Below are 26,113 nucleotides of genomic sequence, written 5' to 3'. Positions count from 1 at the left end.
CATGTGAATGGGAGTTAACTGCCTATGACTGGAACAAACACATTGACATGCCTATCTGTGGAGACGTGCAGCAGGGCACTGTGAAGGATGGGCTCCAAGCAGGTGCTTTACAGGAATGCTATATTGAGTGTGTGGCCAACAGGTTTAGGAGAGTTTCTCTATAAGGATATCATCGGTCTCCTCTCCTCCGTCTCTCCCTCCTCTCCTCCATCTCTCCTCCATCTCTCCTCTCCTCCGTCTCTCCCTCCTCTCTCCCTCCTCTCCTCCGTCTCTCCCTCCTCTCCTCCGTCTCTCCCTCCTCTCCTCCGTCTCTCCCTCCTCTCCTCAGCCCTTTCTCCTCTCCTCTGTCTCTCCCTCCTCTCTCCCTCCTCTCCTCCGTCTCTCCCTCCTCTCCTCAGCCCTTTCTTCTCTCCTCCGTCTCTCCCTCCTCTCTCCCTCTTCTCCTCCGTCTCTCCCTCTTCTCCTCCGTCTCTCCCTCTTCTCCTCCGTCTCTCCCTCTTCTCCTCCGTCTCTCCCTCTTCTCCTCCGTCTCTCCCTCTTCTCCTCCGTCTCTCCCTCTTCTCCTCCGTCTCTCCCTCTTCTCCTCCGTCTCTCCCTCTTCTCCTCCGTCTCTCCCTCCTCTCCTCCGTCTCTCCCTCCTCTCTCCCTCCTCTCCTCCGTCTCTCCCTCCTCCTCCGTCTCTCCCTCCTCTCCTCCGTCTCTCTCTCCTCTCCCCTGTCTCTCTCTCCTCTCCCCTGTCTCTCTCTCCTCTCCCCTGTCTCTCTCTCCTCTCCTCCGTCTCTCCCTCCTCTCTCCCTCCTCTCCTCCGTCTCCTCCGTCTCTCCCTCCTCTCCTCCGTCTCTCCCTCCTCTCCTCAGCCCTTTCTCCTCTCCTCCGTCTCTCCCTCCTCTCCTCCGTCTCTCCCTCCTCTCCTCAGACCTTTCTCCTCTCCTCAGACCTTTCTCCTCTCCTCAGACCTTTCTCCTCTCCTCAGACCTTTCTCCTCTCCTCAGACCTTTCTCCTCCCTCTCCTCAGACCTTTCTCCTCCCTCTCCTCAGACCTTTCTCCTCCCTCTCCTCAGACCTTTCTCCTCCCTCTCCTCAGACCTTTCCCCTCCCTCTCCTCAGACCTTTCCCCTCCCTCTCCTCAGACCTTTCTCCTCCCTCTCCTCAGACCTTTCTCCTCCCTCTCTCTCCTCAGACCTTTCTCCTCCCTCTCCTCAGACCTTTCTCCTCCCTCTCCTCAGACCTTTCTCCTCCCTCTCCTCAGACCTTTCTCCTCCCTCTCCTCAGCTCTTTCTCCTCTCCTCAGCTCTTTCTCCTCTCCTCAGTCCTTTCTCCTCTCCTCAGTCCTTTCTCCTGTCCTCCGTCTCTCCCTTCGTCTCTCCCTCCTCTCCTCCGTCTCTCCCTCCTCTCCTCCGTCTCTCCCTCCTCGCCTCAGCTCTTTCTCCTCTCCTCAGTCCTTTCTCCTCTCTTCAGTCCTTTCTCCTCTCCTCAGTCCTTTCTCCTCTCCTCAGTCCTTTCTCCTCTCCTCAGTCCTTTCTCCTCTCCTCAGTCCTTTCTCATCTCCTCAGTCCTTTCTCCTCTCCTCAGTCCTTTCTCCTCTCCTCCGTCTCTCCCTTCGTCTCTCCCTCCTCTCCTCAGTCCTTTCTCCTCTCCTCAGTCCTTTCTCATCTCCTCAGTCCTTTCTCCTCTCCTCAGTCCTTTCTCCTCTCCTCCGTCTCTCCCTTCGTCTCTCCCTCCTCTCCTCAGTCCTTTCTCCTCTCCTCAGTCCTTTCTCCTCTCCTCAGTCCTTTCTCATCTCCTCAGTCCTTTCTCATCTCCTCAGTCCTTTCTCCTCTCCTCCGTCCTTTCTCCTCTCCCCTGTCTCTCCCTCCTCTCCTCCTCCTCTTTTTAAAATACATATGGTATTTGACTATAGACAGGTATTGATGCACAGACCACTGCGTTTTTACGTTACCTTCTCTACCGGTATTTGAATGTTTGGTTTGTTAAATGCGATACACCTTGTGTAACGTCCATCTTTATAGTTTACTACACTACTTGAGTCCTCTCTCTCCTAGCCCCGCCCCCCTGTCACTCGTGTCTCTTGACCACGAGACGCATGCGTTCAGTCTGCGTGGTCAATGCAGCACGAGCAACAATGATGCTTTTTTTCTTTTGCTTTGTATGTTATAATAAAAAATAACATTTTCAACAGCTGTATTTGAGAGAGAGACTCTGCCTCCCAAACTGGTTTTAGCCTTAAGGCCCGAACAAGGCTTTAGTTAGACATGAGGAATAATCTAGCTAGAACAAGTTGACATGTAATTTCTCAGAGCCCATGGCTTGTTGGCTAGGTATCTCCTCTCTGAGTCTGTCTAAGAGGGAGGAATGCTTGCTTTGGATGGTAGGCCTGTAAGCCTGTAAGCCTGTTGTCCTGTAGCCTGTTGTCCTGTAGCCTGTTGTCCTGTAGCCTGTTGTCCTGTAGCCTGTAGGCCTGTAAGCTTGTTAGCCTGTAGCCTGTAGGCCTGTTAGCCGGTAGAACTGTAGGCCTGTTAGCCTGTAGGCCTGTTAGCCTGTAGGCCTGTTGGTCTGTGGCCTGTTGGTCTGTGGCCTGTTGGTCTGTGGCCTGTTGGTCTGTGGCCTGTTGGCCTGTTGGTCTGTGGCCTGTAGGTCTGTAGCCTGTAGGTCTGTAAGCTTGTTAGCCTGTAGCCTGTAGGCCTGTTAGCCGGTAGAACTGTAGGCCTGTTAGCCTGTAGGCCTGTTGGTCTGTGGCCTGTTGGTCTGTGGCCTGTTGGTCTGTGGCCTGTTGGCCTGTTGTCCTGTAGCCTGTTGTCCTGTAGCCTGTAGGCCTGTAAGCTTGTTAGCCTGTAGCCTGTAGGCCTGTTAGCCGGTAGAACTGTAGTCCTGTTAGCCTGTAGTCCTGTGGCCTGTTGGTCTGTGGCCTGTTGGTCTGTAGCCTGTAGGTCTGTAGCCTGTAGGTTAATTTAAGAAATCTGTTCCAAAGTATATATCTTTGTTGTTCCAACAGATGTATGTCTAGCATACTGTAACATGTAGGAAGTGTTGATTATCTCTCTCTCTTTCTCTGTTCCAACAGGTCCGTTGGATGATGTACTGGATTGTGTTTGCTCTCTACACCGTAGTGGAGACCATCACAGACCTCACTGTAGCCTGGTAAGACTGAATACAGACCTCACTGTAGCCTGGTAAGACTGAATACAGACCTCACTGTAGCCTGAATACAGACGTCACTGTAGCCTGAATACAGACGTCACTGTAGCCTGAATACAGACGTCACTGTAGCCTGAATACAGACGTCACTGTAGCCTGAATACAGACCTCACTGTAGCCTGAATACAGACCTCACTGTAGCCTGAATACAGACCTCACTGTAGCCTGGGGAGACTGAATACAGACCTCACTGTAGTCTGGGGAGACTGAATACAGACCTCGCTGTAGCCTGAATACAGACCTCGCTGCAGCCTGGGGAGACTGAATACAGACCTCGCTGTAGCCTGAAAACAGACCTCACTGTAGCCTGGGGAGACTGAATACAGACCTCGCTGTAGCCTGAATACAGACCTCGCTGCAGCCTGAATACAGACCTCGCTGTAGCCTGAATACAGACCTCGCTGTAGCCTGAATACAGACCTCGCTGTAGCCTGAATACAGACAGCGGCATCTACTTTATGCTAATTCTTCATTTGGTTGATTCCCCTTTAATGTGCCAAACAAGCCAATCCCATTTAGTTTTCCATGTTGTCTTTGATCAACACACGATGCCGAAAACAATCCAGGCTTAATGAGATGTAATTGAGATTCAGTCTTATAAATGTGTTGTTCAGATTTAATGAGGAGCGTCACGTCGGCTGGTTAATAGGATTTAGGCAGTGTATATTTGACTGGCAGAAAATTAATAGCAGTGGACGGTGGTACGCTAACACAATGCCTTTCCCTAATGCTAACGCTAACCCTTTCCCTAACCGTAACCCAATGCCTTTCCCTAATGCTAACGCTAACCCTTTCCCTAACCGTAACCCAATGCCTTTCCCTAATGCTAACGCTAACGCTAACCCTTTCCCTAACCGTAACCCAATGCCTTTCCCTAATGCTAACCCTTTCCCTAACCGTAACACAATGCCTTTCCCTAATGCTAACCCTTTCCCTAACCGTAACACAATGCCTTTCCCTAATGCTAACGCTAACCCTTTCCCTAACCGTAACACAATGCCTTTCCCTAATGCTAACGCTAACCCTTTCCCTAACCGTAACCCAATTCCTTTCCCTAATGCTAACGCTAACCCTTTCCCTAACCGTAACCCAATGCCTTTCCCTAATGCTAACCCTTTCCCTAACCGTAACCCAATGCCTTTCCCTAACGCTAACCCTTTCCCTAATGCTAACGCTAACCCTTTCCCTAACCGTAACACAATGCCTTTCCCTAATGCTAACGCTAACCCTTTCCCTAACCGTAACACAATGCCTTTCCCTAACGCTAACGCTTTCCCTCACTGTACTATGAGATATCTGGTCTCTCTCTAGGTTCCCCCTGTACTATGAGATATCTGGTCTCTCTCTAGGTTCCCCCTGTACTATGAGATATCTGGTCTCTCTCTAGGTTCCCCCTGTACTATGAGATATCTGGTCTCTCTCTCTAGGTTCCCCCTGTACTATGAGATATCTGGTCTCTCTCTCTAGGTTCCCCCTGTACTATGAGATATCTGGTCTCTCTCTCTAGGTTCCTTCCCCCTGTACTATGAGATATCTGGTCTCTCTCTAGGTTCCCCCTGTACTATGAGATATCTGGTCTCTCTCTCTAGGTTCCCCCTGTACTATGAGATATCTGGTCTCTCTCTCTAGGTTCCCCCTGTACTATGAGATATCTGGTCTCTCTCTAGGTTCCCCCTGTACTATGAGATATCTGGTCTCTCTCTAGGTTCCCCCTGTACTATGAGATATCTGGTCTCTCTAGGTTAATACTGTAATGTGGTGTCTCTCTCTAGGTTCCCCCTGTACTATGAGATTAAGATAGCATTTGTTATCTGGTTGCTGTCTCCCTACACCAGAGGAGCTAGTCTCATCTACAGGAAGTGTCTCCATCCTCTACTGTCCTCAAGAGAGAGGGTAAGACTGACTGACTGAGCACTGTAACTGTGTATTGAATGTGTTTGAATATGAAGCCTGGTCAAGCAACAGAAGAATACGTTTGCATCCTATATTTGTTTTTATTCCTCCTACTAAGAAAGCTGGCTGACACGTAAAATGATCTGCTGTCAGTTGATGACAAGATATTTAGCTTTTGTGTTGTCATGGGTTTTGACATATTGTTGCATACTATAGTTGTTATTCTGTGAACTGACTCTCTGTTTGTCTCTGTAACGGTTGTTGTCACCCAGGAGATAGATGAGTACATTGTCCAGGCCAAGGAGCGTAGCTACGAGACCATGGTGACCTTTGGCAAGCAGGGCCTAAGTATAGCTGCTACTGCAGCTGTCTCCGCAGCTGTCAAGGCAAGTACTGCACGAGTCGTCTCCCCACCCCCACGCCCCCACCCCCACCCTCACCTAGCTATCTGAATATACCAACTACTGTGATATGTGGTTGTCTCACCTAGCTATCTGAAGATGAATATACTAACTACTGTGATATGTGGTTGTCCACATAGCTATCTGAATATACTAACTACTGTGATATGTGGTTGTCCCACCTAGGTATCTGAATATACTAACTACTGTGATATGTGGTTGTCCCATCTAGCTATCTGAATATACTAACTACTGTGATATGTGGTTGTCCACCTAGCTATCTGAATATACTAACTACTGTGATATGTGGTTGTCCCACCTAGCTATCTGAATATACTAACTACTGTGATATGTGGTTGTCCCACCTAGCTATCTGAATATACTAACTACTGTGATATGTGGTTGTCTCACCTAGCTATCTGAATATACTAACTACTGTGATATATGGTTGTGGAAACGTGTCTGTTAAAGGACTGACGTGGAAACGTGTCTGTTTAAAGGACTGACGTGGAAACGTGTCTGGCTAAAGGACTGACGTGGAAACGTGTCTGTTTAAAGGACTGACGTGGAAATGTGTCTGTTAAAGGACTGACGTGGAAACGTGTCTGTTAAAGGACTGACGTGGAAACGTGTCTGGCTAAAGGACTGACGTGGAAACGTGTCTGTGTGAGATTCTCTATTGGGTGTAACTGCAAACAGCCATGCACAGAGCAGCACGTGTCAGTCCCTGGGCTAACAGCCATGCACAGAGCAGCACGGGCCAGTCCCTGGACTAACAGCCATGCACAGAGCAGCACGTGCCAGTCCCTGGGCTAACAGCCATGCACAGAGCAGCACGTGCCAGTCCCTGGGCTAACAGCCATGCACAGAGCAGCACGTGCCAGTCCCTGGGCTAACAGCCATGCACAGAGCAGCACGTGCCAGTCCCTGGGCTAACAGCCATGCACAGAGCAGCACGTGCCAGTCCCTGGGCTAACAGCCATGCACAGAGCAGCACGTGCCAGTCCCTGGGCTGTGTCATCAGGATTCAACACAGAGGGACTAGTGTTTGTTCTCCTTCTCTACTCTTAATAGGACTGTTGTTGCTTCAGAGACCGAGAGTTCCATGGAGGCATTGGTCTTGTCTGTTGAAGCCAGACGGATCTGATTGATGTGCTGGTATTGTGTCCTGTGGCTGACTGGTTGTGACTAACAATAGGAACATGCTAGTGTTGAGCCCTATAAAGTCTGCCATGAGGACGGAATCCAGGCATTCTAAAACGGAATTCAACAATATTCTGAAATGTGTTGACCTTAGTAGCAACTAAATGTATTGAATTTATTAGAAAACGTATATTAGTTTGAACCCAGTTAATCAAAACACATGAACAAAGTGTATCAGTGATTTGGTATTTTCCTACAACTTTCTGAAAGGACACAGGAATGCCCCCGTGTGTGTGTCTACCTGTTAGCGTTGACGCAATTCATGATAACCGTCTTCTGGTAGATGGAAAGGCTGTCAAAAAAAATATATGTTTCTATTAAATGTTAACTACAAAGTAGCCTCTGCCTACCTGCCAGAATGAGATGATTATTTGCGTCGATCAAGTGGCCATTTTGTTTTTGAAAACTCGGCCATCACGTGCTACAGGAACACCGCTAACCATACAAGTTTCTTGCACTTGAATTAAAGGGTATCAACACCCCAAAATGTGCATATTTCTTAGATTTTTCCCAGACCTCCAAAGTGGTCTCCACATTATGGACTAAGAACATCCAAAAGGTTTTTTCTATTAGTGTGATTTTTGCGAGAAGAAAATAGGCAGAAACCTGAAACCTGGGGTGGGGAAACAGATTTGGGACAGAGCCTCAGTCCAGGCCTGGATAAACAACCTGGGCATGCTAGCTGGGACGGAGCCTCGGTCCAGGCCTGGATAAACAACCCGAGCATGCTAGCTGGGACGGAGCCTCGGTCCAGGCCTTGATAAACAACCCGAGCATGCTAGCTGGGACGGAGCCTCGGTCCAGGCCTGGATAAACAACCTGAGCATGCTAGCTGGGACAGCGCCTCGGTCCAGGCCTGGATAAACAACCTGAGCATGCTAGCTGGGACAGAGCCTCAGTCCAGGCCTGGATAAACAACCTGAGCATGCTAGCTGGGACAGAGCCTCGGTCCAGGCCTGGATAAACAACCTGAGCATGCTAGCTGGGACAGAGCCTCGGCCCAGGCCTGGATAAACAACCTGAGCATGCTAGCTGGGACAGAGCCTCGGTCCAAGCCTGGATAAACAACCTGAGCATGCTAGCTGGGACAGAGCCTCGGCCCAGGCCTGGATAAACAACCTGAGCATGCTAGCTGGGACAGAGCCTCGGTCCAGGCCTGGATAAACAACCTGAGCATGCTAGCTGGGACGGAGCCTCGGTCCAGGCCTGGATAAACAACCTGAGCATGCTAGCTGGGACAGAGCCTCGGTCCAGGCCTGGATAAACAACCTGAGCATGCTAGCTGGGACAGAGCCTCGGTCCAGGCCTGGATAAACAACCTGAGCATGCTAGCTGGGTCAGAGCCTCGGTCCAGGCCTGGATAAACAACCTGAGCATGCTAGCTTGGTCAGAACCTCGGTCCAGGCCTGGATAAACAACCTGAGCATGCTAGCTGGGACAGAGCCTCTGCCAAGGCCTGGATAAACAACCTGAGCATGCTAGCTGGGACAGAGCCTTGGTCCAGGCCTGGATAAAGCAACAATAGGATGCCTTCTTTCTATGTCCTATCTTTCAACACAGAGTCAGAAACCGCATATAACCTTGACTCTGCATCCAGCAGACATATATTTTATGTCTCTACTCTGCCTCTATCAAACCAGCCAATTGATCAGGTCTTCTATGGCTCTACTTTTCCCCTCCTCCTAGTCTCTTCTTTTTTTCCTGTTCTCCTGACTGTGTTCTAACGTTGGTGTTGATCTGTCTTTCTACCAATCTTGTCTGATGTGCAGTCTGTCTCTAGGGGCACAGCACTACTAGTGGCAGCTCTCTGAGGTAATAATGATAGAGATATATTTTACTGTAGCATGAAGAAATACCTCAGATCTAGGGCTGGGCGATTATGGCCAAAATCTCACATATCCCGATAATGATACATATCACGATTCTAGCAATTTTTTTGTAAATTAAATTTCTGCACATTGAGAATTTCCACACTGTCCCGTAGGGCTGCATTATATGGGCAAGTCATATGGGCCTTATTTTTAACCAAATGTTGCAATTTGACTTGCGATTTAGAGCGAAACACTTGGGTTAACTGTTGGAATCATGGAAATAGAATGTATATTATAATTATATAGTTAAAATATAATTGGGCACTTTTAATACAGTGTTTGACTGAGACCACGAATTAAATTGCCAGGGAGGAGTTGTTGTGACAGGGTAGGAACTAATGTGTTGATAAGTGTTTCCTAGGGGATCCTATAATCTTTGGCTAGATTGAACGTGTTGTCATAACTACTTCATGTAGCTAACATATTCTTGCTTTGAGTTTACCTCTTTAATTTATAAGACACTGTTGCACAAACAACATGCTGATTTAGGCCTACACAATCACTGGTATTATCAGGCTGTATTAGCTAGCTAAGTTACGTTTGCTCTTACTCAGTACTTTTATTAGCTAGCTAGCGATTAGCATTAGCGGCTAACAATCAGCGGCTAAGAAAAGACACTCTAGCTGTTTGCAGATTTAAGAAACACAAGCTAATAGTATAATTATAAAACGCTAGTAGATTTATATATTAAGAAGCAAAGGGAAAGCAGCATTGTTGTCGTCAACAGTGTTACTTGTGCTGCATTGACCAGGCGGACTGAACACATGGGTCACGTGGTTGAGGAACATCCAACGCGCTCCTTGAGTGACAGGGGGCGTGGCTAGGTGTGTGCGTCATAAAGAGAGAGGAACACATGGACACTGCCATCACATTTAACAAGTCAAACATTCAAATACCTGGGATAGAAGATAAAGTAAAAACCCAAACCAGTCCGTGCATCAATACCGGTATATCGCTAAACACAGTCTACCGCCCAGCCCTACTCAGATCATTCATAGATTCACCTATTCATCGTTTTTATGGCGTTTGCTATTTTTTTTAATCTTTTTGGTATTTTCTGTGATGTTGTCAAGCTGTGCTGCACACACAACCACTAATGTTCCCTTCATGATAGTACACTGCTGTCTGTTCCCCAGTTCTGTTATGGAAAAGGTTCTGCGTTGTCATAAGCTGTTTGAAAACACGATGATAAACACTGTGAATAGATTCTAGGCATTTAACTTATGTAGTAGTTTAACACAAACACTCCCTCAGTATGTTACTGTCTGTCAGAACACAACAACACAAACACTCCCTCAGCCTGTTACTGTGTCAGAACACAACACAAACACTCCCTCAGCCTGTTACTGTCTGTCAGAACACAACAACACAAACACTCCCTCAGCCTGTTACTGTGTCAGAACACAACAACACAAACACTCCCTTAGCCTGTTACTGTGTCAGAACACAACAACACAAACACTCCCTCAGCCTGTTACTGTCTGTCAGAACACAACAACACAAACACTCCCTTAGCCTGTTACTGTATCAGAACACAACAACACAAACACTCCCTCAGCCTGTTACTGTCTGTCAGAACACAACAACACAAACACTCCCTCAGCCTGTTACTGTGTCAGAACACAACAACACAAACACTTCCTCAGCCTGTTACTGTGTCAGAACACAACAACACAAACACTCCCTCAGCCTGTTACTGTGTCAGAACACAAACACTTCCTCAGCCTGTTACTGTGTCAGAACACAACAACACAAACACTCCCTCAGCCTGTTACTGTATCAGAACACAACAACACAAACACTCCCTCAGCCTGTTACTGTGTCAGAACACAACAACACAAACACTCCCTCAGCCTGTTACTGTGTCAGAACACAACAACACAAACACTCCCTCAGCCTGTTACTGTATCAGAACACAACAACACAAACACTCCCTCAGCATGTTACTGTATCAGAACACAACAACACAAACACTCCCTCAGCCTGTTACTGTGTCAGAACACAACAACACAAACACTCCCTCAGCCTGTTACTGTGTCAGAACACAACACAAACACTCCCTCAGCCTGTTACTGTGTCAGAACACAACACAAACACTCCCTCAGCCTGTTACTGTGTCAGAACACAACAACACAAACACTCCCTCAGCCTGTTACTGTGTCAGAACACAACAACACAAACACTCCCTCAGCCTGTTACTGTCTGTCAGAACACAACAACACAAACACTCCCTCAGCCTGTTACTGTCTGTCAGAACACAACAACACAAACACTCCCTCAGCCTGTTACTGTCTGTCAGAACACAACAACACAAACACTCCCTCAGCCTGTTACTGTGTCAGAACACAACAACACAAACACTCCCTCAGCCTGTTACTGTGTCAGAACACAACAACACAAACACTCCCTCAGCCTGTTACTGTCTGTCAGAACACAAACACTCCCTCAGCCTGTTACTGTCTGTCAGAACACAACAACACAAACACTCCCTCAGCCTGTTACTGTGTCAGAACACAACACAAACACTCCCTCAGCCTGTTACTGTGTCAGAACACAACACAAACACTCCCTCAGCCTGTTACTGTCTGTCAGAACACAACAACACAAACACTCCCTCAGCCTGTTACTGTCTGTCAGAACACAACAACACAAACACTCCCTCAGCCTGTTACTGTGTCAGAACACAACAACACAAACACTCCCTCAGCCTGTTACTGTGTCAGAACACAACAACACAAACACTCCCTCAGCCTGTTACTGTGTCAGAACACAACACAAACACTCCCTCAGCCTGTTACTGTATCAGAACACAACAACACAAACACTCCCTCAGCCTGTTACTGTGTCAGAACACAACAACACAAACACTCCCTCAGCCTGTTACTGTGTCAGAACACAACAACACAAACACTCCCTCAGCCTGTAACTGTGTCAGAACACAACAACACAAACACTCCCTCAGCCTGTTACTGTCTGTCAGAACACAACAACACAAACACTCCCTCAGCCTGTTACTGTGTCAAAACACAACAACACAAACACTCCCTCAGCCTGTTACTGTGTCAGAACACAACAACACAAACACTCCCTCAGCCTGTTACTGTCTGTCAGAACACAACAACACAAACACTCCCTCAGCCTGTTACTGTCTGTCAGAACACAACAACACAAACACTCCCTCAGCCTGTTACTGTCTGTCAGAACACAACAACACAAACACTCCCTCAGCCTGTTACTGTGTCAGAACACAACAACACAAACACTCCCTCAGCCTGTTACTGTGTCAGAACACAACAACACAAACACTCCCTCAGCCTGTTACTGTGTCAGAACACAACACAAACACTCCCTCAGCCTGTTACTGTATCAGAACACAACAACACAAACACTCCCTCAGCCTGTTACTGTGTCAGAACACAACAACACAAACACTCCCTCAGCCTGTTACTGTGTCAGAACACAACAACACAAACACTCCCTCAGCCTGTTACTGTGTCAGAACACAACAACACAAACACTCCCTCAGCCTGTTACTGTGTCAGAACACAACAACACAGACACTCCCTCAGCCTGTTACTGTGTCAAAACACAACAACACAAACACTCCCTCAGCCTGTTACTGTGTCAGAACACAAACACTCCCTCAGCATGTTACTGTGTCAGAACACAAACACTCCCTCAGCCTGTTACTGTATTTTGTCGGAGCACAGTAAGATACTGGAGCCATGATGTCATGAGGAGAGGGGAGGCGTTTAGAGGACAGTGTTATCCCTGTGGTGACACTAACTGTGTGTGTGTGTGTGTAGGGCCAGGGGGCGATCACAGAGAAGCTGAGGAGCTTCAGTATGCACGACCTGACTCAGATACCCCTCGACGACGCAGCAGCCAATCAGATCTATACGGCCCATGCCGGCAACCCTGCCGTGAGCAGGAGGGCTCTCGCCGCAAACTCGACCGACAGAACAGGTAGGACATGTTCCCCCTCCACACACGCACACACACACACAGGTCCTTACATGAACCCATCACCTAGTACCTTCCACTGGTCTGTTAATCATTGATCTGAAGAGGGAGCCAATTATACCACAGTAAGACTCTGGTCTCCACCTTCCTCAAACATCCTCTATAGCTGGGTCTGTGTTGAGTAACACGGGTTAACCCTCCCTATGAGTAACACGGGTTAACCCTCCCTATGAGTAACACGGGTTAACCCTCCCTATGAGTAACACGGGTTAACCCTCCCTGTTCCCTATGAGTAACACGGGTTAACCCTCCCTATGAGTAGCATGGGTTAACCCTCCCTATGAGTAACATGGGTTAACCCTCCCTATGAGTAACATGGTTTAACCCTCCCTATGAGTGGCATGGGTTAACCCTCCCTGTTCCCTATGAGTAACATGGGTTAACCCTCCCTGTAACATGTTACTCATAGGGAACAGGGAGGGTTAACCCATGTTACTCATAGGGAGGGTTAACCCATGTTACTCATAGGGAGGGTTAACCCGTGTTACTCATAGGGAACAGGGAGGGTTAACCCTCCCTATGAGTAACATGGGTTAACCCTCCCTGTTCCCTATGAGTAACACGGGTTAACCCTCCCTATGAGTAACACGGGTTAACCCTCCCTATGAGTAACACGGGTTAACCCTCCCTATGAGTAACATGGGTTAACCCTCCCTATGAGCCCTGGTCTAAAGCAATGTCCTCTATAGGATGTAGGGTGCCTATGAGCCAGTGATTCCAGCTGTTCGTCTCTAAGAGCGTTGCCAGTGATTCCAGCTGTTCGTCTCTAAGAGCTGTGCCAGTGATTCCAGCTGTTCGTCTCTAAGAGCTGTGCCAGTGATTCCAGCTGTTCGTCTCTAAGAGCTTTGGCAGTGATTCCAGCTGTTCGTCTCTAAGAGCTGTGGCAGTGATTCCAGCTGTTCGTTTCTAAGAGCTGTGGCAGTGATTCCAGCTGTACGTCTCTAAGAGCTTTGGCAGTGATTCCAGCTGTTCGTCTCTAAGAGCTTTGGCAGTGATTCCAGCTGTTCGTCTCTAAGAGCTTTGGCAGTGATTCCAGCTGTTCATCTCTAAGAGCTTTGGCAGTGATTCCAGCTGTTCGTCTCTAAGAGCGTTGGCAGTGATTCCAGCTGTTCATCTCTAAGAGCTTTGGCAGTGATTCCAGCTGTTCGTCTCTAAGAGCTTTGGCAGTGATTCCAGCTGTTCATCTCTAAGAGCGTTGGCAGTGATTCCAGCTGTTCGTCTCTAAGAGCTTTGGCAGTGATTCCAGCTGTTCGTCTCTAAGAGCTTTGGCAGTGATTCCAGCTGTTCATCTCTAAGAGCGTTGGCAGTGATTCCAGCTGTTCGTCTCTAAGAGCTTTGGCAGTGATTCCAGCTGTTCATCTCTAAGAGCTGTGGCAGTGATTCCAGCTGTTCGTCTCTAAGAGCTTTGGCAGTGATTCCAGCTGTTCGTCTCTAAGAGCTGTGGCAGTGATTCCAGCTGTTCGTTTCTAAGAGCTGTGGCAGTGATTCCAGCTGTTCGTTTCTAAGAGCTGTGGCAGTGATTCCAGCTGTTCGTTTCTAAGAGCTTTGGCAGTGATTCCAGCTGTTCATCTCTAAGAGCTGTGGCAGTGATTCCAGCTGTTCGTTTCTAAGAGCTGTGGCAGTGATTCCAGCTGTTCGTTTCTAAGAGCTCTGCACACCTGGATTGTACAATATTTGCCCGTTTCTATTATTTTCAAACTTCTTCATGCTCTTTCAAATTGGTTGTTGATCACTGCTAGACAACCGTACTGCACCCTATTCCCTATGTAGTGCACCCTATTCCCTATGTAGTGCACCCTATTCCCTATGTAGTGTCCCTATTCCCTGTGTAGTGTGACCAGCTGAAAGCTCAGATGTGGTGGTTCCATTCTGCACCCTATTCCCTATGTAGTGTCTCCTCAGGTTGACAGAGGATCAGTACAGGGAGGGATTGGTTCTGTTCTCCTCAGGTTGATCAAGGATCAGTACAGGGAGGGGTTGGTTGGTTCTGTTCTCCTCAGGTTGATCAGTACAGGGAGGGGTTGGTTCTGTTCTCCTCAGGTTGATCAAGGATCAGTACAGGGAGGGGTTGGTTCTGTTCTACTCAGGTTGACAGAGGATCAGTACAGGGAGTGGTTGGTTGGTTCTGTTCTCCTCAGGTTGATCGAGGATCAGTACAGGGAGGGGTTGGTTCTGTTCTCCTCAGGTTGACAGAGGATCAGTACAGGGAGGGGTTGGTTCTGTTCTCCTCAGGTTGACAGAGGATCAGTACAGGGAGGGATTGGTTCTGTTCTCCTCAGGTTGACAGAGGATCAGTACAGGGAGGGGTTGGTTCTGTTCTACTCAGGTTGACAGAGGATCAGTACAGGGAGTGGTTGGTTGGTTCTGTTCACCTCAGGTTGACAGCGGATCAGTACAGGGAGGGATTTGGTTCTGTTCTACTCAGGTTGACAGAGGATCAGTACAGGGAGGGGTTGGTTCTGTTCTCCTCAGGTTGACAGAGGATCAGTACAGGGAGTGGTTGGTTGGTTGGTTCTGTTCTCCTCAGGTTGACAGAGGATCAGTACAGGGAGGGTTGGTTCTGTTCTCCTCAGGTTGACAGAGGATCAGTACAGGGAGTGGTTGGTTCTGTTCTCCTCAGGTTGACAGAGGATCAGTACAGGGAGGGTTGGTTCTGTTCTCCTCAGGTTGACAGAGGATCAGTACAGGGAGTGGTTGGTTCTGTTCTACTCAGGTTGACAGAGGATCAGTACAGGGAGGGGTTGGTTGGTTCTGTTCTCAGGGAGGGAAAGTCTCATTACTCGTCATCACGCAAGTATGCTCTGGGCTGTTCTGGGCTGGACTGGACTAGCTCAGCCATGACCAGTCAGAGGTATGCTAGAAGACAGATAAATATATCATTAGTGGGATGAATGGAATGGGCTCCTCACCTTTGTCATACTAGGAAAATGATATCTGATGTGGAGAATTAGATGTTTCTCCTAAAACAGCTGTCAACCAATAGGGCTCAATAGCTTCATCTGATTCCAGTTTGCCTTGGACTGTGTGAAGGCTAGCATAAAAAACACATTTCTTAGGTTGCAGAAAGTTTAAATCCTCAAACAAATATGAACAGCCTTGTAGAGTTAATAGTGGCTGCAGATCCCAAGGATCTTTCTAGAATGGAGAGCAGATGTGACTACAGGAACAAAGGAAAGGAGGACTGGAGGCAGTTACTATGTTACTGCTGCCCCCTGGTGCAGCTGTTGTGACTCACAACACATAACAGTCCCAGTCAGTTAGTAGTGGTCATAGCCCAGTGATGGTATTACAGAACAGAACAGCCCCAGTCAGTTAGTAGGGGTCGTAGCCCAGTGATGATATTACAGAACAGCCCCAGTCAGTTAGTAGGGGTCATAGCCCAGTGATATTACAGAACAGCCCCAGTCAGTTAGTAGGGGTCATAGCCCAGTGATGGTATTACAGAACAGAACAGCCCCAGTCAGTGAGTAGGGGTCATAGCCCAGTAATATTACAGAACAGCCCCAGTCAGTTAGTAGGGGTCATAGCCCAGTGATGGTATTGCAGAACAGAACAGTCCCAGTCAGTTAGTAGGGGTCATAGCCCAGAGATGATATTACAGAACAGTCACAGTCAGTTAGTAGGGGTCATTGCCCAGTGATATTACAGAACAGCCCCAGTCAGGTAGTAGGGGTCATTGCCCAGTGATATTACAGAACAGCCCCAGTCAGTTAGTAGGGGTCATAGCCCAGTGATGATATTACAGAACAGCCCCAGTCAGTTAGTAGGGGTCGTAGCCCAGTGATATTACAGAACAGCCCCAGTCAGTTAGTAGGGGTCGTAGCCCAGTGATGATATTACAGAACAGCCCCAGTCAGTTAGTAGGGGTCATAGCCCAGTGATGATATTACAGAACAGCCCCAGTCAGTTAGTAGGGGTCATAGCCCAGTGATGATATTACAGAACAGCCCCAGTCAGTTAGTAGGGGTCGTAGCCCAGAGATGATATTACAGAACAGAACAGTCCCAGTCAGTTAGTAGGGGTCATTGCCCAGTGATATTACAGAACAGCCCCAGTCAGTTAGTAGGGGTCATAGCCCAGTGATGATATTACAGAACAGCCCCAGTCAGTTAGTAGGGGTCGTAGCCCAGTGATATTACAGAACAGCCCCAGTCAGTTAGTAGGGGTCGTAGCCCAGTCGTGATATTACAGAACAGCCCCAGTCAGTTAGTAGGGGCCATAGCCCAGTGATGATATTACAGAACAGCCCCAGTCAGTTAGTAGGGGCCATAGCCCAGTGATGATATTACAGAACAGCCCCAGTCAGTTAGTAGGGGTCATAGCCCAGTGATGATATTACAGAACAGCCCCAGTCAGTTAGTAGGGGTCATAGCCCAATGATGATATTACAGAACAGCCCCAGTCAGTTAGTAGGGGTCGTAGCCCAGTGATGATATTACAGAACAGCCCCAGTCAGTTAGTAGGGGTCATAGCCCAGTGATGATATTACAGAACAGCCCCAGTCAGTTAGTAGGGGTCGTAGCCCAGTGATGGTATTACAGAACATCCCCAGTCAGCTAGTAGTGGTGATGGAGTGGTGTAAATCTCGCCACCATTGGACTGTGGATCAGTGGAAACTTGTTCTCTGGAGTGATGAGTCATGTTTTACCATCTGGCTGTCTGACGGACGAATCTGGGTTTGGTGGATGCCAGGAGAACGTTACCTTCCCCAATGCATCGTGCCAACTGTAAAGTTTGGTGGAGGAGGAATAATTGTCTGGGGCTGTTTTTCATGGTTCGGGCCCCTTAGTTCCAGTGAAGGGAAATATTAACACTACAGTATACAATGACATTCTAGATGATTCTGTGCTTCCAACTTTGTGGCAACAGTTTGGGGAAGGCCATTTCCTGTTTCACCATGACAATGCCCCCATGCACAAAGTGAGGTCCAATCAGAAATGGTTTGTGGAGATCAGTGTGGAAGAACTTGACTGTCCTGCACAGTTTACACATACTTTAGGTCATGTAGTGTATGTTATAGCAATCTGTTAGGGGATAACACCGTTGGTTGTTGTGGCCTCAGCTGTGGAATTCATCCCCAGTGATTGGCTCCGTCCCCAGGCAGCCTGTCTCTCTCTCCAACACACCAGTCAGAATGTCAGTCAGCCCCCCTCGGACTCAGCACTTCTACCATGAGGACACGACCTAGGAGACCAAGTTAACCTTCTTCTGGTTTAGTTGTACTATGTCTAACTGATATGGACAAGTCTCCCCAGAGTACCCTGTCTAACTGATATGGACATGTCTCCCCAGAGTACCCTGTCTAACTGATATGGACATGTCTCCCCAGAGTACCATGTCTAACTGATAGGGACATGTCTAACTGATAGGGACGTTTCTCCCCAGAGTACTATGCCTATGATCAGGAGGACAGGACAGACGAGGAGGGGGAACAACTTTTCTCAGAGGACGAGGCTGTCACCCAGAGAGGTCTGAGGAGGTCCCAGAGTGTCAAGATCGTGCGCTCTAAAGCTCGCAAAGATGTAAGTCTGAATACAACACACTGTAAAGATGTCTGTCTGAATATAACACACTGTAAAGATGTCTGTCTGAATACAACACACTGTAAAGATGTCTGTCTGAATACAACACACTGTAAAGATGTCTGTCTGAATACAACACACTGTAAAGATGTCTGTCTGAATATAACACACTGTAAAGATGTCTGTCTGAATATAACACACTGTAAAGATGTCTGTCTGAATATAACACACTGTAAAGATGTCTGTCTGAATATAACACACTGTAAAGATGTCTGTCTGAATATAACACACTGTAAAGATGTCTGTCTGAATATAACACACTGTAAAGATGTCTGTCTGAATACAACACACTGTAAAGATGTCTGTCTGAATACAACACACTGTAAAGATGTCTGTCTGAATACAACACACTGTAAAAATGTCTGTCTGAATACAACACACTGTAAAGATGTCTGTCTGAATACAACACACTGTAAAGATGTCTGTCTGAATACAACACACTGTAAAGATGTCTGTCTGAATACAACACACTGTAAAGATGTCTCTCTGAATACAACACACTGTAAAGATGTCTGTCTGAATACAACACACTGTAAAGATGTCTGTCTGAATACAACACACTCTAAAGATGTCTGTCTGAATACAACACCCTCTGCAGCTGCTCTCCTCTGGTTTGGATAGGTTAAATACTAGCTCTCTAATGCAGTGGTCACCAACCGGTTGATCACCAAACATTTGTGTTGAAAAGCCAACATCGAATATTGAGAAAGATAAAAAATAATAAAGCAAACTATTTAAATTTATTCTCAGCTGTGCCTCGCAAGTGCTACACCAACTGATCTCTTCTGTTATCAGAGCTCAAGTTCTGAAATATCATATGGTCTGAGAATAACGATACCGACAGGCCAGGCATATAGCCACTATGCTGTGATAATGTATTAGACCAGACATATAGCCACTATGCTGTGATAATGTATTAGACCAGGCATATAGCCACTATGCTGTGATAATGTATTAGACCAGACATATAGCCACTATGCTGTGATAATGTATTAGACCAGGCATATAGCCACTATGCTGTGATAATGTATTAGGCCAGGCATATAGCCACTATGCTGTGATAATGTATTAGGCCAGGAGGCATATAGCCACTATGCTGTGATAATGTATTAGACCAGGCATATAGCCACTATGCTGTGATAATGTATTAGACCAGGCATATAGCCACTATGCTGTGATAATGTATTAGACCAGGCATATAGCCACTATGCTGTGATAATGTATTAGACCGGGCATATAGCCACTATGCTGTGATAATGTATTAGGCCAGACAATATGCTGTGATAATGTATTAGACCAGGCATTTAGCCACTATGCTGTGATAATGTATTAGGCCAGGCATATAGCCACTATGCTGTGATAATGTATTAGACCAGGCATATAGCCACTATGCTGTGATAATGTATTAGACCAGGCATATAGCCATTATGCTGTGATAATATATTAGACCAGGCATATAGCCACTATGCTGTGATAATGTATTAGGCCAGGCATATAGCCACTATGCTGTGATAATGTATTAGACCAGGAGGCATATAGCCACTATGCTGTGATAATGTATTAGGCCAGGCATATAGCCACTATGCTGTGATAATGTATTAGACCAGGCATATAGCCATTATGCTGTGATAATATATTAGACCAGGCATATAGCCACTATGCTGTGATAATGTATTAGGCCAGGCATATAGCCACTATGCTGTGATAATGTATTAGGCCAGGCATATAGTCACTATGCTGTGATAATGTATTAGGCCAGACAATATGCTGTGATAATGTATTAGGGCTACTGCCCAAACCACATTCCTACAGAACTGTTTTTATTGGGTTAAAGTTACATTAGAATGTTTAAATAAATCATCTCTGCTTGCTTTTTGACACTGAAAGTGATCTGGACTGAGGAAAGACTGGTGACCACCTCTACAGTCTCTATACAAGGGTCTTATTCTTCAGTCTTTTCAAAGGGTTTCAGGAGGCTGTAATGCTTGTTATCGTATATTAACTAGGTCAGAGTTATACCAGTCTGATCTGTTCTGTTTCAGGAGGCTGTAATGCTTGTTATCGTATATTAACTAGGTCAGAGTTATACCAGTCTGATGGTCTGTTTCAGGAGGCTGTAATGCTTGTTATAGTATATTAACTAGGTCAGAGTTACACCAGTCTGATGGTCTGTTTCAGGAGGCTGTAATGCTTGTTATAGTATATTAACTAGGTCAGAGTTATACCAGTCTGATGGTCTGTTTCAGGAGGCTGTAATGCTTGTTATCGTATATTAACTAGGTCAGAGTTATACCAGTCTGATGGTCTGTTTCAGGAGGCTGTAATGCTTGTTATAGTATATTAACTAGGTCAGAGTTACACCAGTCTGATGGTCTGTTTCAGGAGGCTGTAATGCTTGTTATAGTATATTAACTAGGTCAGAGTTATACCAGTCTGATGGTCTGTTTCAGGAGGCTGTAATGCTTGTTATAGTATATTAACTAGGTCAGAGTTATACCAGTCTGATGGTCTGTTTCAGGAGGCTGTAATGCTTGTTATCGTATATTAACTAGGTCAGAGTTATACCAGTCTGATGGTCTGTTTCAGGAGGCTGTAATGCTTGTTATAGTATATTAACTAGGTCAGAGTTACACCAGTCTGATGGTCTGTTCTGTTTCAGGAGGCTGTAATGCTTGTTATCGTATATTAACTAGGTCAGAGTTATACCAGTCTGATCTGTTCTGTTTCAGGAGGCTGTAATGCTTGTTATCGTATATTAACTAGGTCAGAGTTATACCAGTCTGATGGTCTGTTTCAGGAGGCTGTAATGCTTGTTATCGTATATTAACTAGGTCAGAGTTACACCAGTCTGATGGTCTGTTTCAGGAGGCTGTAATGCTTGTTATAGTATATTAACTAGGTCAGAGTTATACCAGTCTGATGGTCTGTTTCAGGAGGCTGTAATGCTTGTTATAGTATATTAACTAGGTCAGAGTTATACCAGTCTGATGGTCTGTTTCAGGAGGCTGTAATGCTTGTTATCGTATATTAACTAGGTCAGAGTTTTACCAGTCTTATGGTCTGTTCTGTTTCAGGAGGCTGTAATGCTTGTTATCGTATATTAACTAGGTCAGAGTTATACCAGTCTGATGGTCTGTTTCAGGAGGCTGTAATGCTTGTTATCGTATATTAACTAGGTCAGAGTTATACCAGTCTGATGGTCTGTTTCAGGAGGCTGTAATGCTTGTTATCGTATATTAACTAGGTCAGAGTTACACCAGTCTGATGGTCTGTTTCAGGAGGCTGTAATGCTTGTTATCGTATATTAACTAGGTCAGAGTTATACCAGTCTGATGGTCTGTTTCAGGAGGCTGTAATGCTTGTTATCGTATATTAACTAGGTCAGAGTTATACCAGTCTGATGGTCTGTTTCAGGAGGCTGTAATGCTTGTTATAGTATATTAACTAGGTCAGAGTTACACCAGTCTGATGGTCTGTTTCAGGAGGCTGTAATGCTTGTTATCGTATATTAACTAGGTCAGAGTTATACCAGTCTGATGGTCTGTTCTGTTTCAGGAGGCTGTAATGCTTGTTATCGTATATTAACTAGGTCAGAGTTATACCAGTCTGATGGTCTGTTTCAGGAGGCTGTAATGCTTGTTATCGTATATTAACTAGGTCAGAGTTATACCAGTCTGATGGTCTGTTTCAGGAGGCTGTAATGCTTGTTATCGTATATTAACTAGGTCAGAGTTACACCAGTCTGATGGTCTGTTTCAGGAGGCTGTAATGCTTGTTATCGTATATTAACTAGGTCAGAGTTATACCAGTCTGATGGTCTGTTTCAGGAGGCTGTAATGCTTGTTATCGTATATTAACTAGGTCAGAGTTATACCAGTCTGATCTGTTCTGTTTCAGGAGGCTGTAATGCTTGTTATAGTATATTAACTAGGTTAGAGTTATACCAGTCTGATGGTCTGTTTCAGGAGGCTGTAATGCTTGTTATCGTATATTAACTAGGTCAGAGTTTTACCAGTCTTATGGTCTGTTCTGTTTCAGGAGGCTGTAATGCTTGTTATCGTATATTAACTAGGTCAGAGTTATACCAGTCTGATGGTCTGTTTCAGGAGGCTGTAATGCTTGTTATCGTATATTAACTAGGTCAGAGTTATACCAGTCTGATGGTCTGTTTCAGGAGGCTGTAATGCTTGTTATAGTATATTAACTAGGTCAGAGTTATACCAGTCTGATGGTCTGTTTCAGGAGGCTGTAATGCTTGTTATAGTATATTAACTAGGTCAGAGTTACACCAGTCTGATGGTCTGTTTCAGGAGGCTGTAATGCTTGTTATAGTATATTAACTAGGTCAGAGTTATACCAGTCTGATGGTCTGTTCTGTTTCAGGAGGCTGTAATGCTTGTTATCGTATATTAACTAGGTCAGAGTTATACCAGTCTGATGGTCTGTTTCAGGAGGCTGTAATGCTTGTTATCGTATATTAACTAGGTCAGAGTTACACCAGTCTGATGGTCTGTTCTGTTTCAGGAGGCTGTAATGCTTGTTATAGTATATTAACTAGGTCAGAGTTATACCAGTCTGATGGTCTGTTTCAGGAGGCTGTAATGCTTGTTATCGTATATTAACTAGGTCAGAGTTATACCAGTCTGATGGTCTGTTTCAGGAGGCTGTAATGCTTGTTATCGTATATTAACTAGGTCAGAGTTATACCAGTCTGATGGTCTGTTTCAGGAGGCTGTAATGCTTGTTATCGTATATTAACTAGGTCAGAGTTATACCAGTCTGATGGTCTGTTCTGTTTCAGGAGGCTGTAATGCTTGTTATCGTATATTAACTAGGTCAGAGTTATACCAGTCTGATGGTCTGTTTCAGGAGGCTGTAATGCTTGTTATAGTATATTAACTAGGTCAGAGTTATACCAGTCTGATGGTCTGTTTCAGGAGGCTGTAATGCTTGTTATCGTATATTAACTAGGTCAGAGTTATACCAGTCTGATGGTCTGTTTCAGGAGGCTGTAATGCTTGTTATCGTATATTAACTAGGTCAGAGTTATACCAGTCTGATGGTCTGTTTCAGGAGGCTGTAATGCTTGTTATCGTATATTAACTAGGTCAGAGTTACACCAGTCTGATGGTCTGTTTCAGGAGGCTGTAATGCTTGTTATCGTATATTAACTAGGTCAGAGTTATACCAGTCTGATGGTCTGTTTCAGGAGGCTGTAATGCTTGTTATCGTATATTAACTAGGTCAGAGTTATACCAGTCTGATGGTCTGTTCTGTTTCAGGAGGCTGTAATGCTTGTTATCGTATATTAACTAGGTCAGAGTTATACCAGTCTGATGGTCTGTTTCAGGAGGCTGTAATGCTTGTTATAGTATATTAACTAGGTCAGAGTTATACCAGTCTGATGGTCTGTTTCAGGAGGCTGTAATGCTTGTTATCGTATATTAACTAGGTCAGAGTTATACCAGTCTGATGGTCTGTTCTGTTTCAGGAGGCTGTAATGCTTGTTATCGTATATTAACTAGGTCAGAGTTATACCAGTCTGATGGTCTGTTTCAGGAGGCTGTAATGCTTGTTATCGTATATTAACTAGGTCAGAGTTACACCAGTCTGATGATGATAAATAATCTGTTCTGTCCAACAGGCCCGTTATGGATCTCTGAAGATCAAAGGGAAGCGGAGGCCGGTTCTGACTGCTGCTACCTACAGTGCCATGTAATGAACGGTCCAGGAGACGTGACTGCTGGCTGGTGCCATGGATGGGTTTCCTTCTGTAGTGCTCTACTGTTGACCAGAGCACGGTGGGTCCTGGCTAAAAGTAGTGCATTATGGGCCCTGGCCAACAGTAGTGCATTATGGGCCCTGGCCAACAGTAGTGCACGAGAATAGGAATAGGCTTTTTGGGACGGACCAGGAAATCAGTCAACAATTCAGGAAGGACTACTGACGGCTCCAACATCCATATCAGTGACTACTGACGGCTCCAACATCCATATCAGTGACTACTGACGGCTCCAACATCCATATCAGTGACTACTGACGGCTCCAACATCCATATCAGTGACTACTGACATGTTAGACCATCCATTCTATGGAGAACGATGCTGTGGAACTGTTCTCCTGGTGTTTTTTTTAAACTGTCCTGGGGTCTAATTCTATTCACGCTGGGAGCATCTGTCTCTTTTTAAATGAACCACCAACTCACTATATTTATGACATTATTCTGACTGTGTGTATTTAAACCATCGTACAGCGGTAGCTGTACAGAAAGAATCTTAAGGTTTCCTGTCTTTTAGTTAAGTGTTGTTGTTGCATGGATCTTATATTCTGGGTTGTTTTTATGTGAGGATGTGGACTTTTTAGGATCTTGGCTTTTTTTTTGTTGAGGGGTTATATAATTCATTTAGCTTCATTTTGTCATATATGCTGCCTTGTATTTTGAGTTTAGCCGATTTTAAATAGTAGAATACATTATAATAGTGATCATTCTGGCACTTAAAAAGATTGTTACCAAGTAACAGCTGACCAAAAAGTGTCCCTTATTCCTTCCGGAGGAATAAACCAATGATGAGAGAAAGGGAACAGAGAAGCCTGTTAAATGTGTCCCAAATGGCATCATTCCCTATACAGGGCCCTGCTCTAAAGTAGTGCACTACGTAGGGAATAGGGTGCCATAGGGCCCTGCTCTAAAGTAGTGCACTACGTAGGGAATAGGGTGCCATAGGGCCCTGCTCTAAAGTAGTGCGCTACGTAGGGAATAGGGTGCTATAGGGCCCTGCTCTAAAGTAGTGCGCTACGTAGGGAATAGGGTGCCATTAGGGAATGCAACCCAATGTTGAGGTATGTTTGTGTTGACCGTAACTGGCCTGTCCAGTTTGAATGACTGCATTTCCTGTTTTAGATTTTGGAACAAAGCTTTTTTTTCCTCCCATAACCAATCTTTTTGCACACTCTCTTCCAAAACGATGTCCTTTTGTAAGGCTCTGATGTCATCTGTTTTAGAATGTGTCCTGCTGCATTCTGGGATGCTTTTAACCACGTGATGAAACCTATTTAATACCAAAGCTTTATCTACTAAACCAGTGACCTGGGTCTGATTTGTGTGGGAATGTATCATAGAGGTGTTGTAAATAAATGTATACATTCAACAATGTCTGAATGTCTGCAAAGTAATTCAACTTTTGATCATGTGGTTTTCAACAAAACCATGGCAACAAGTGGAATATAATACATTACTACCAATCAACAGCTGATAGGCATTCCTCTGACGGGACTTCTAGTCATCACATTTCATTTGTCACATGCAGATTACAACCGCTGTAGACCTTACAGGGACATTCTGACTGACAAGTGTTTTACCTGTCATCCTTTGTTGTTATTACCGGGAGGTAAGTGCCCTTCTCTGGCCAGTTCTCTTCAAGCCACTCACAATGGATTTAATTTCCCCCCCAGTTCTAATCACCTCCACCAGGGGTCGCTGTTGAACATTAAAATCAGAAAAAAGAGAGGACTTTGGTATTCAATGCAACTCATTTTGGGATTCCACATTTCCCATAGTACACCAACTAGACCAGAAACACATTTCCCATAGCACACCAACTAGACCAGAAACACATTTCCCATAGTACACCAACTAGACCAGAAACACATTTCCCATAGTACACCAACTAGACCAGAAACACATTTCCCATAGTACACCAACTAGACCAGAAACACATTTCCCATAGCACACCAACTAGACCAGAAACACATTTCCCATAGCACACCAACTAGACCAGAAACACATTTCCCATAGCACACCAACTAGACCAGAAACACATTTCCCATAGTACACCAACTAGACCAGAAACACATTTCCCATAGTACACCAACTAGACCAGAAACACATTTCCCATAGCACACCAACTAGACCAGAAACACATTTCCCATAGCACACCAACTAGAC

At 45.7% G+C, this 26,113-nt stretch overlaps 1 protein-coding gene across 2 annotated transcripts in view; it reads left to right on the top strand.

Moving 5' to 3' along the window:
• Nucleotides 1–25,675, top strand: part of LOC139381210 (receptor expression-enhancing protein 3-like) — a 36,519-nt gene extending 10,844 nt beyond the window's left edge. The window contains exons 3-9 of one of the 2 annotated variants that reach the window (XR_011628536.1): nt 3,062–3,138; nt 4,968–5,088; nt 5,361–5,474; nt 12,370–12,529; nt 17,972–18,108; nt 23,813–24,812; nt 24,893–25,671. Coding sequence is in view for 1 of the 2 variants with exons in the window: in XM_071124660.1 (XP_070980761.1) it covers nt 3,062–3,138; nt 4,968–5,088; nt 5,361–5,474; nt 12,370–12,529; nt 17,972–18,108; nt 23,813–23,887 (684 nt within the window). In the remaining variant the exon portion in view is untranslated. Of the gene's footprint in view, nt 1–3,061; nt 3,139–4,967; nt 5,089–5,360; nt 5,475–12,369; nt 12,530–17,971; nt 18,109–23,812 lie in introns of both variants that reach the window. The other variant, XM_071124660.1, reaches the window with a different exon arrangement.
• Nucleotides 25,676–26,113: the final 438 nt, after the last annotated feature.

The sequence above is a fragment of the Oncorhynchus clarkii genome, chromosome 23 (genome assembly GCF_045791955.1).
Source record: "Oncorhynchus clarkii lewisi isolate Uvic-CL-2024 chromosome 23, UVic_Ocla_1.0, whole genome shotgun sequence".
Taxonomy (NCBI): Eukaryota; Metazoa; Chordata; class Actinopteri; order Salmoniformes; family Salmonidae; genus Oncorhynchus; species Oncorhynchus clarkii.
The sequence above is the reverse complement of the archived record's forward strand: the minus strand, read 5'-3'. Positions and strand labels throughout refer to the sequence as shown.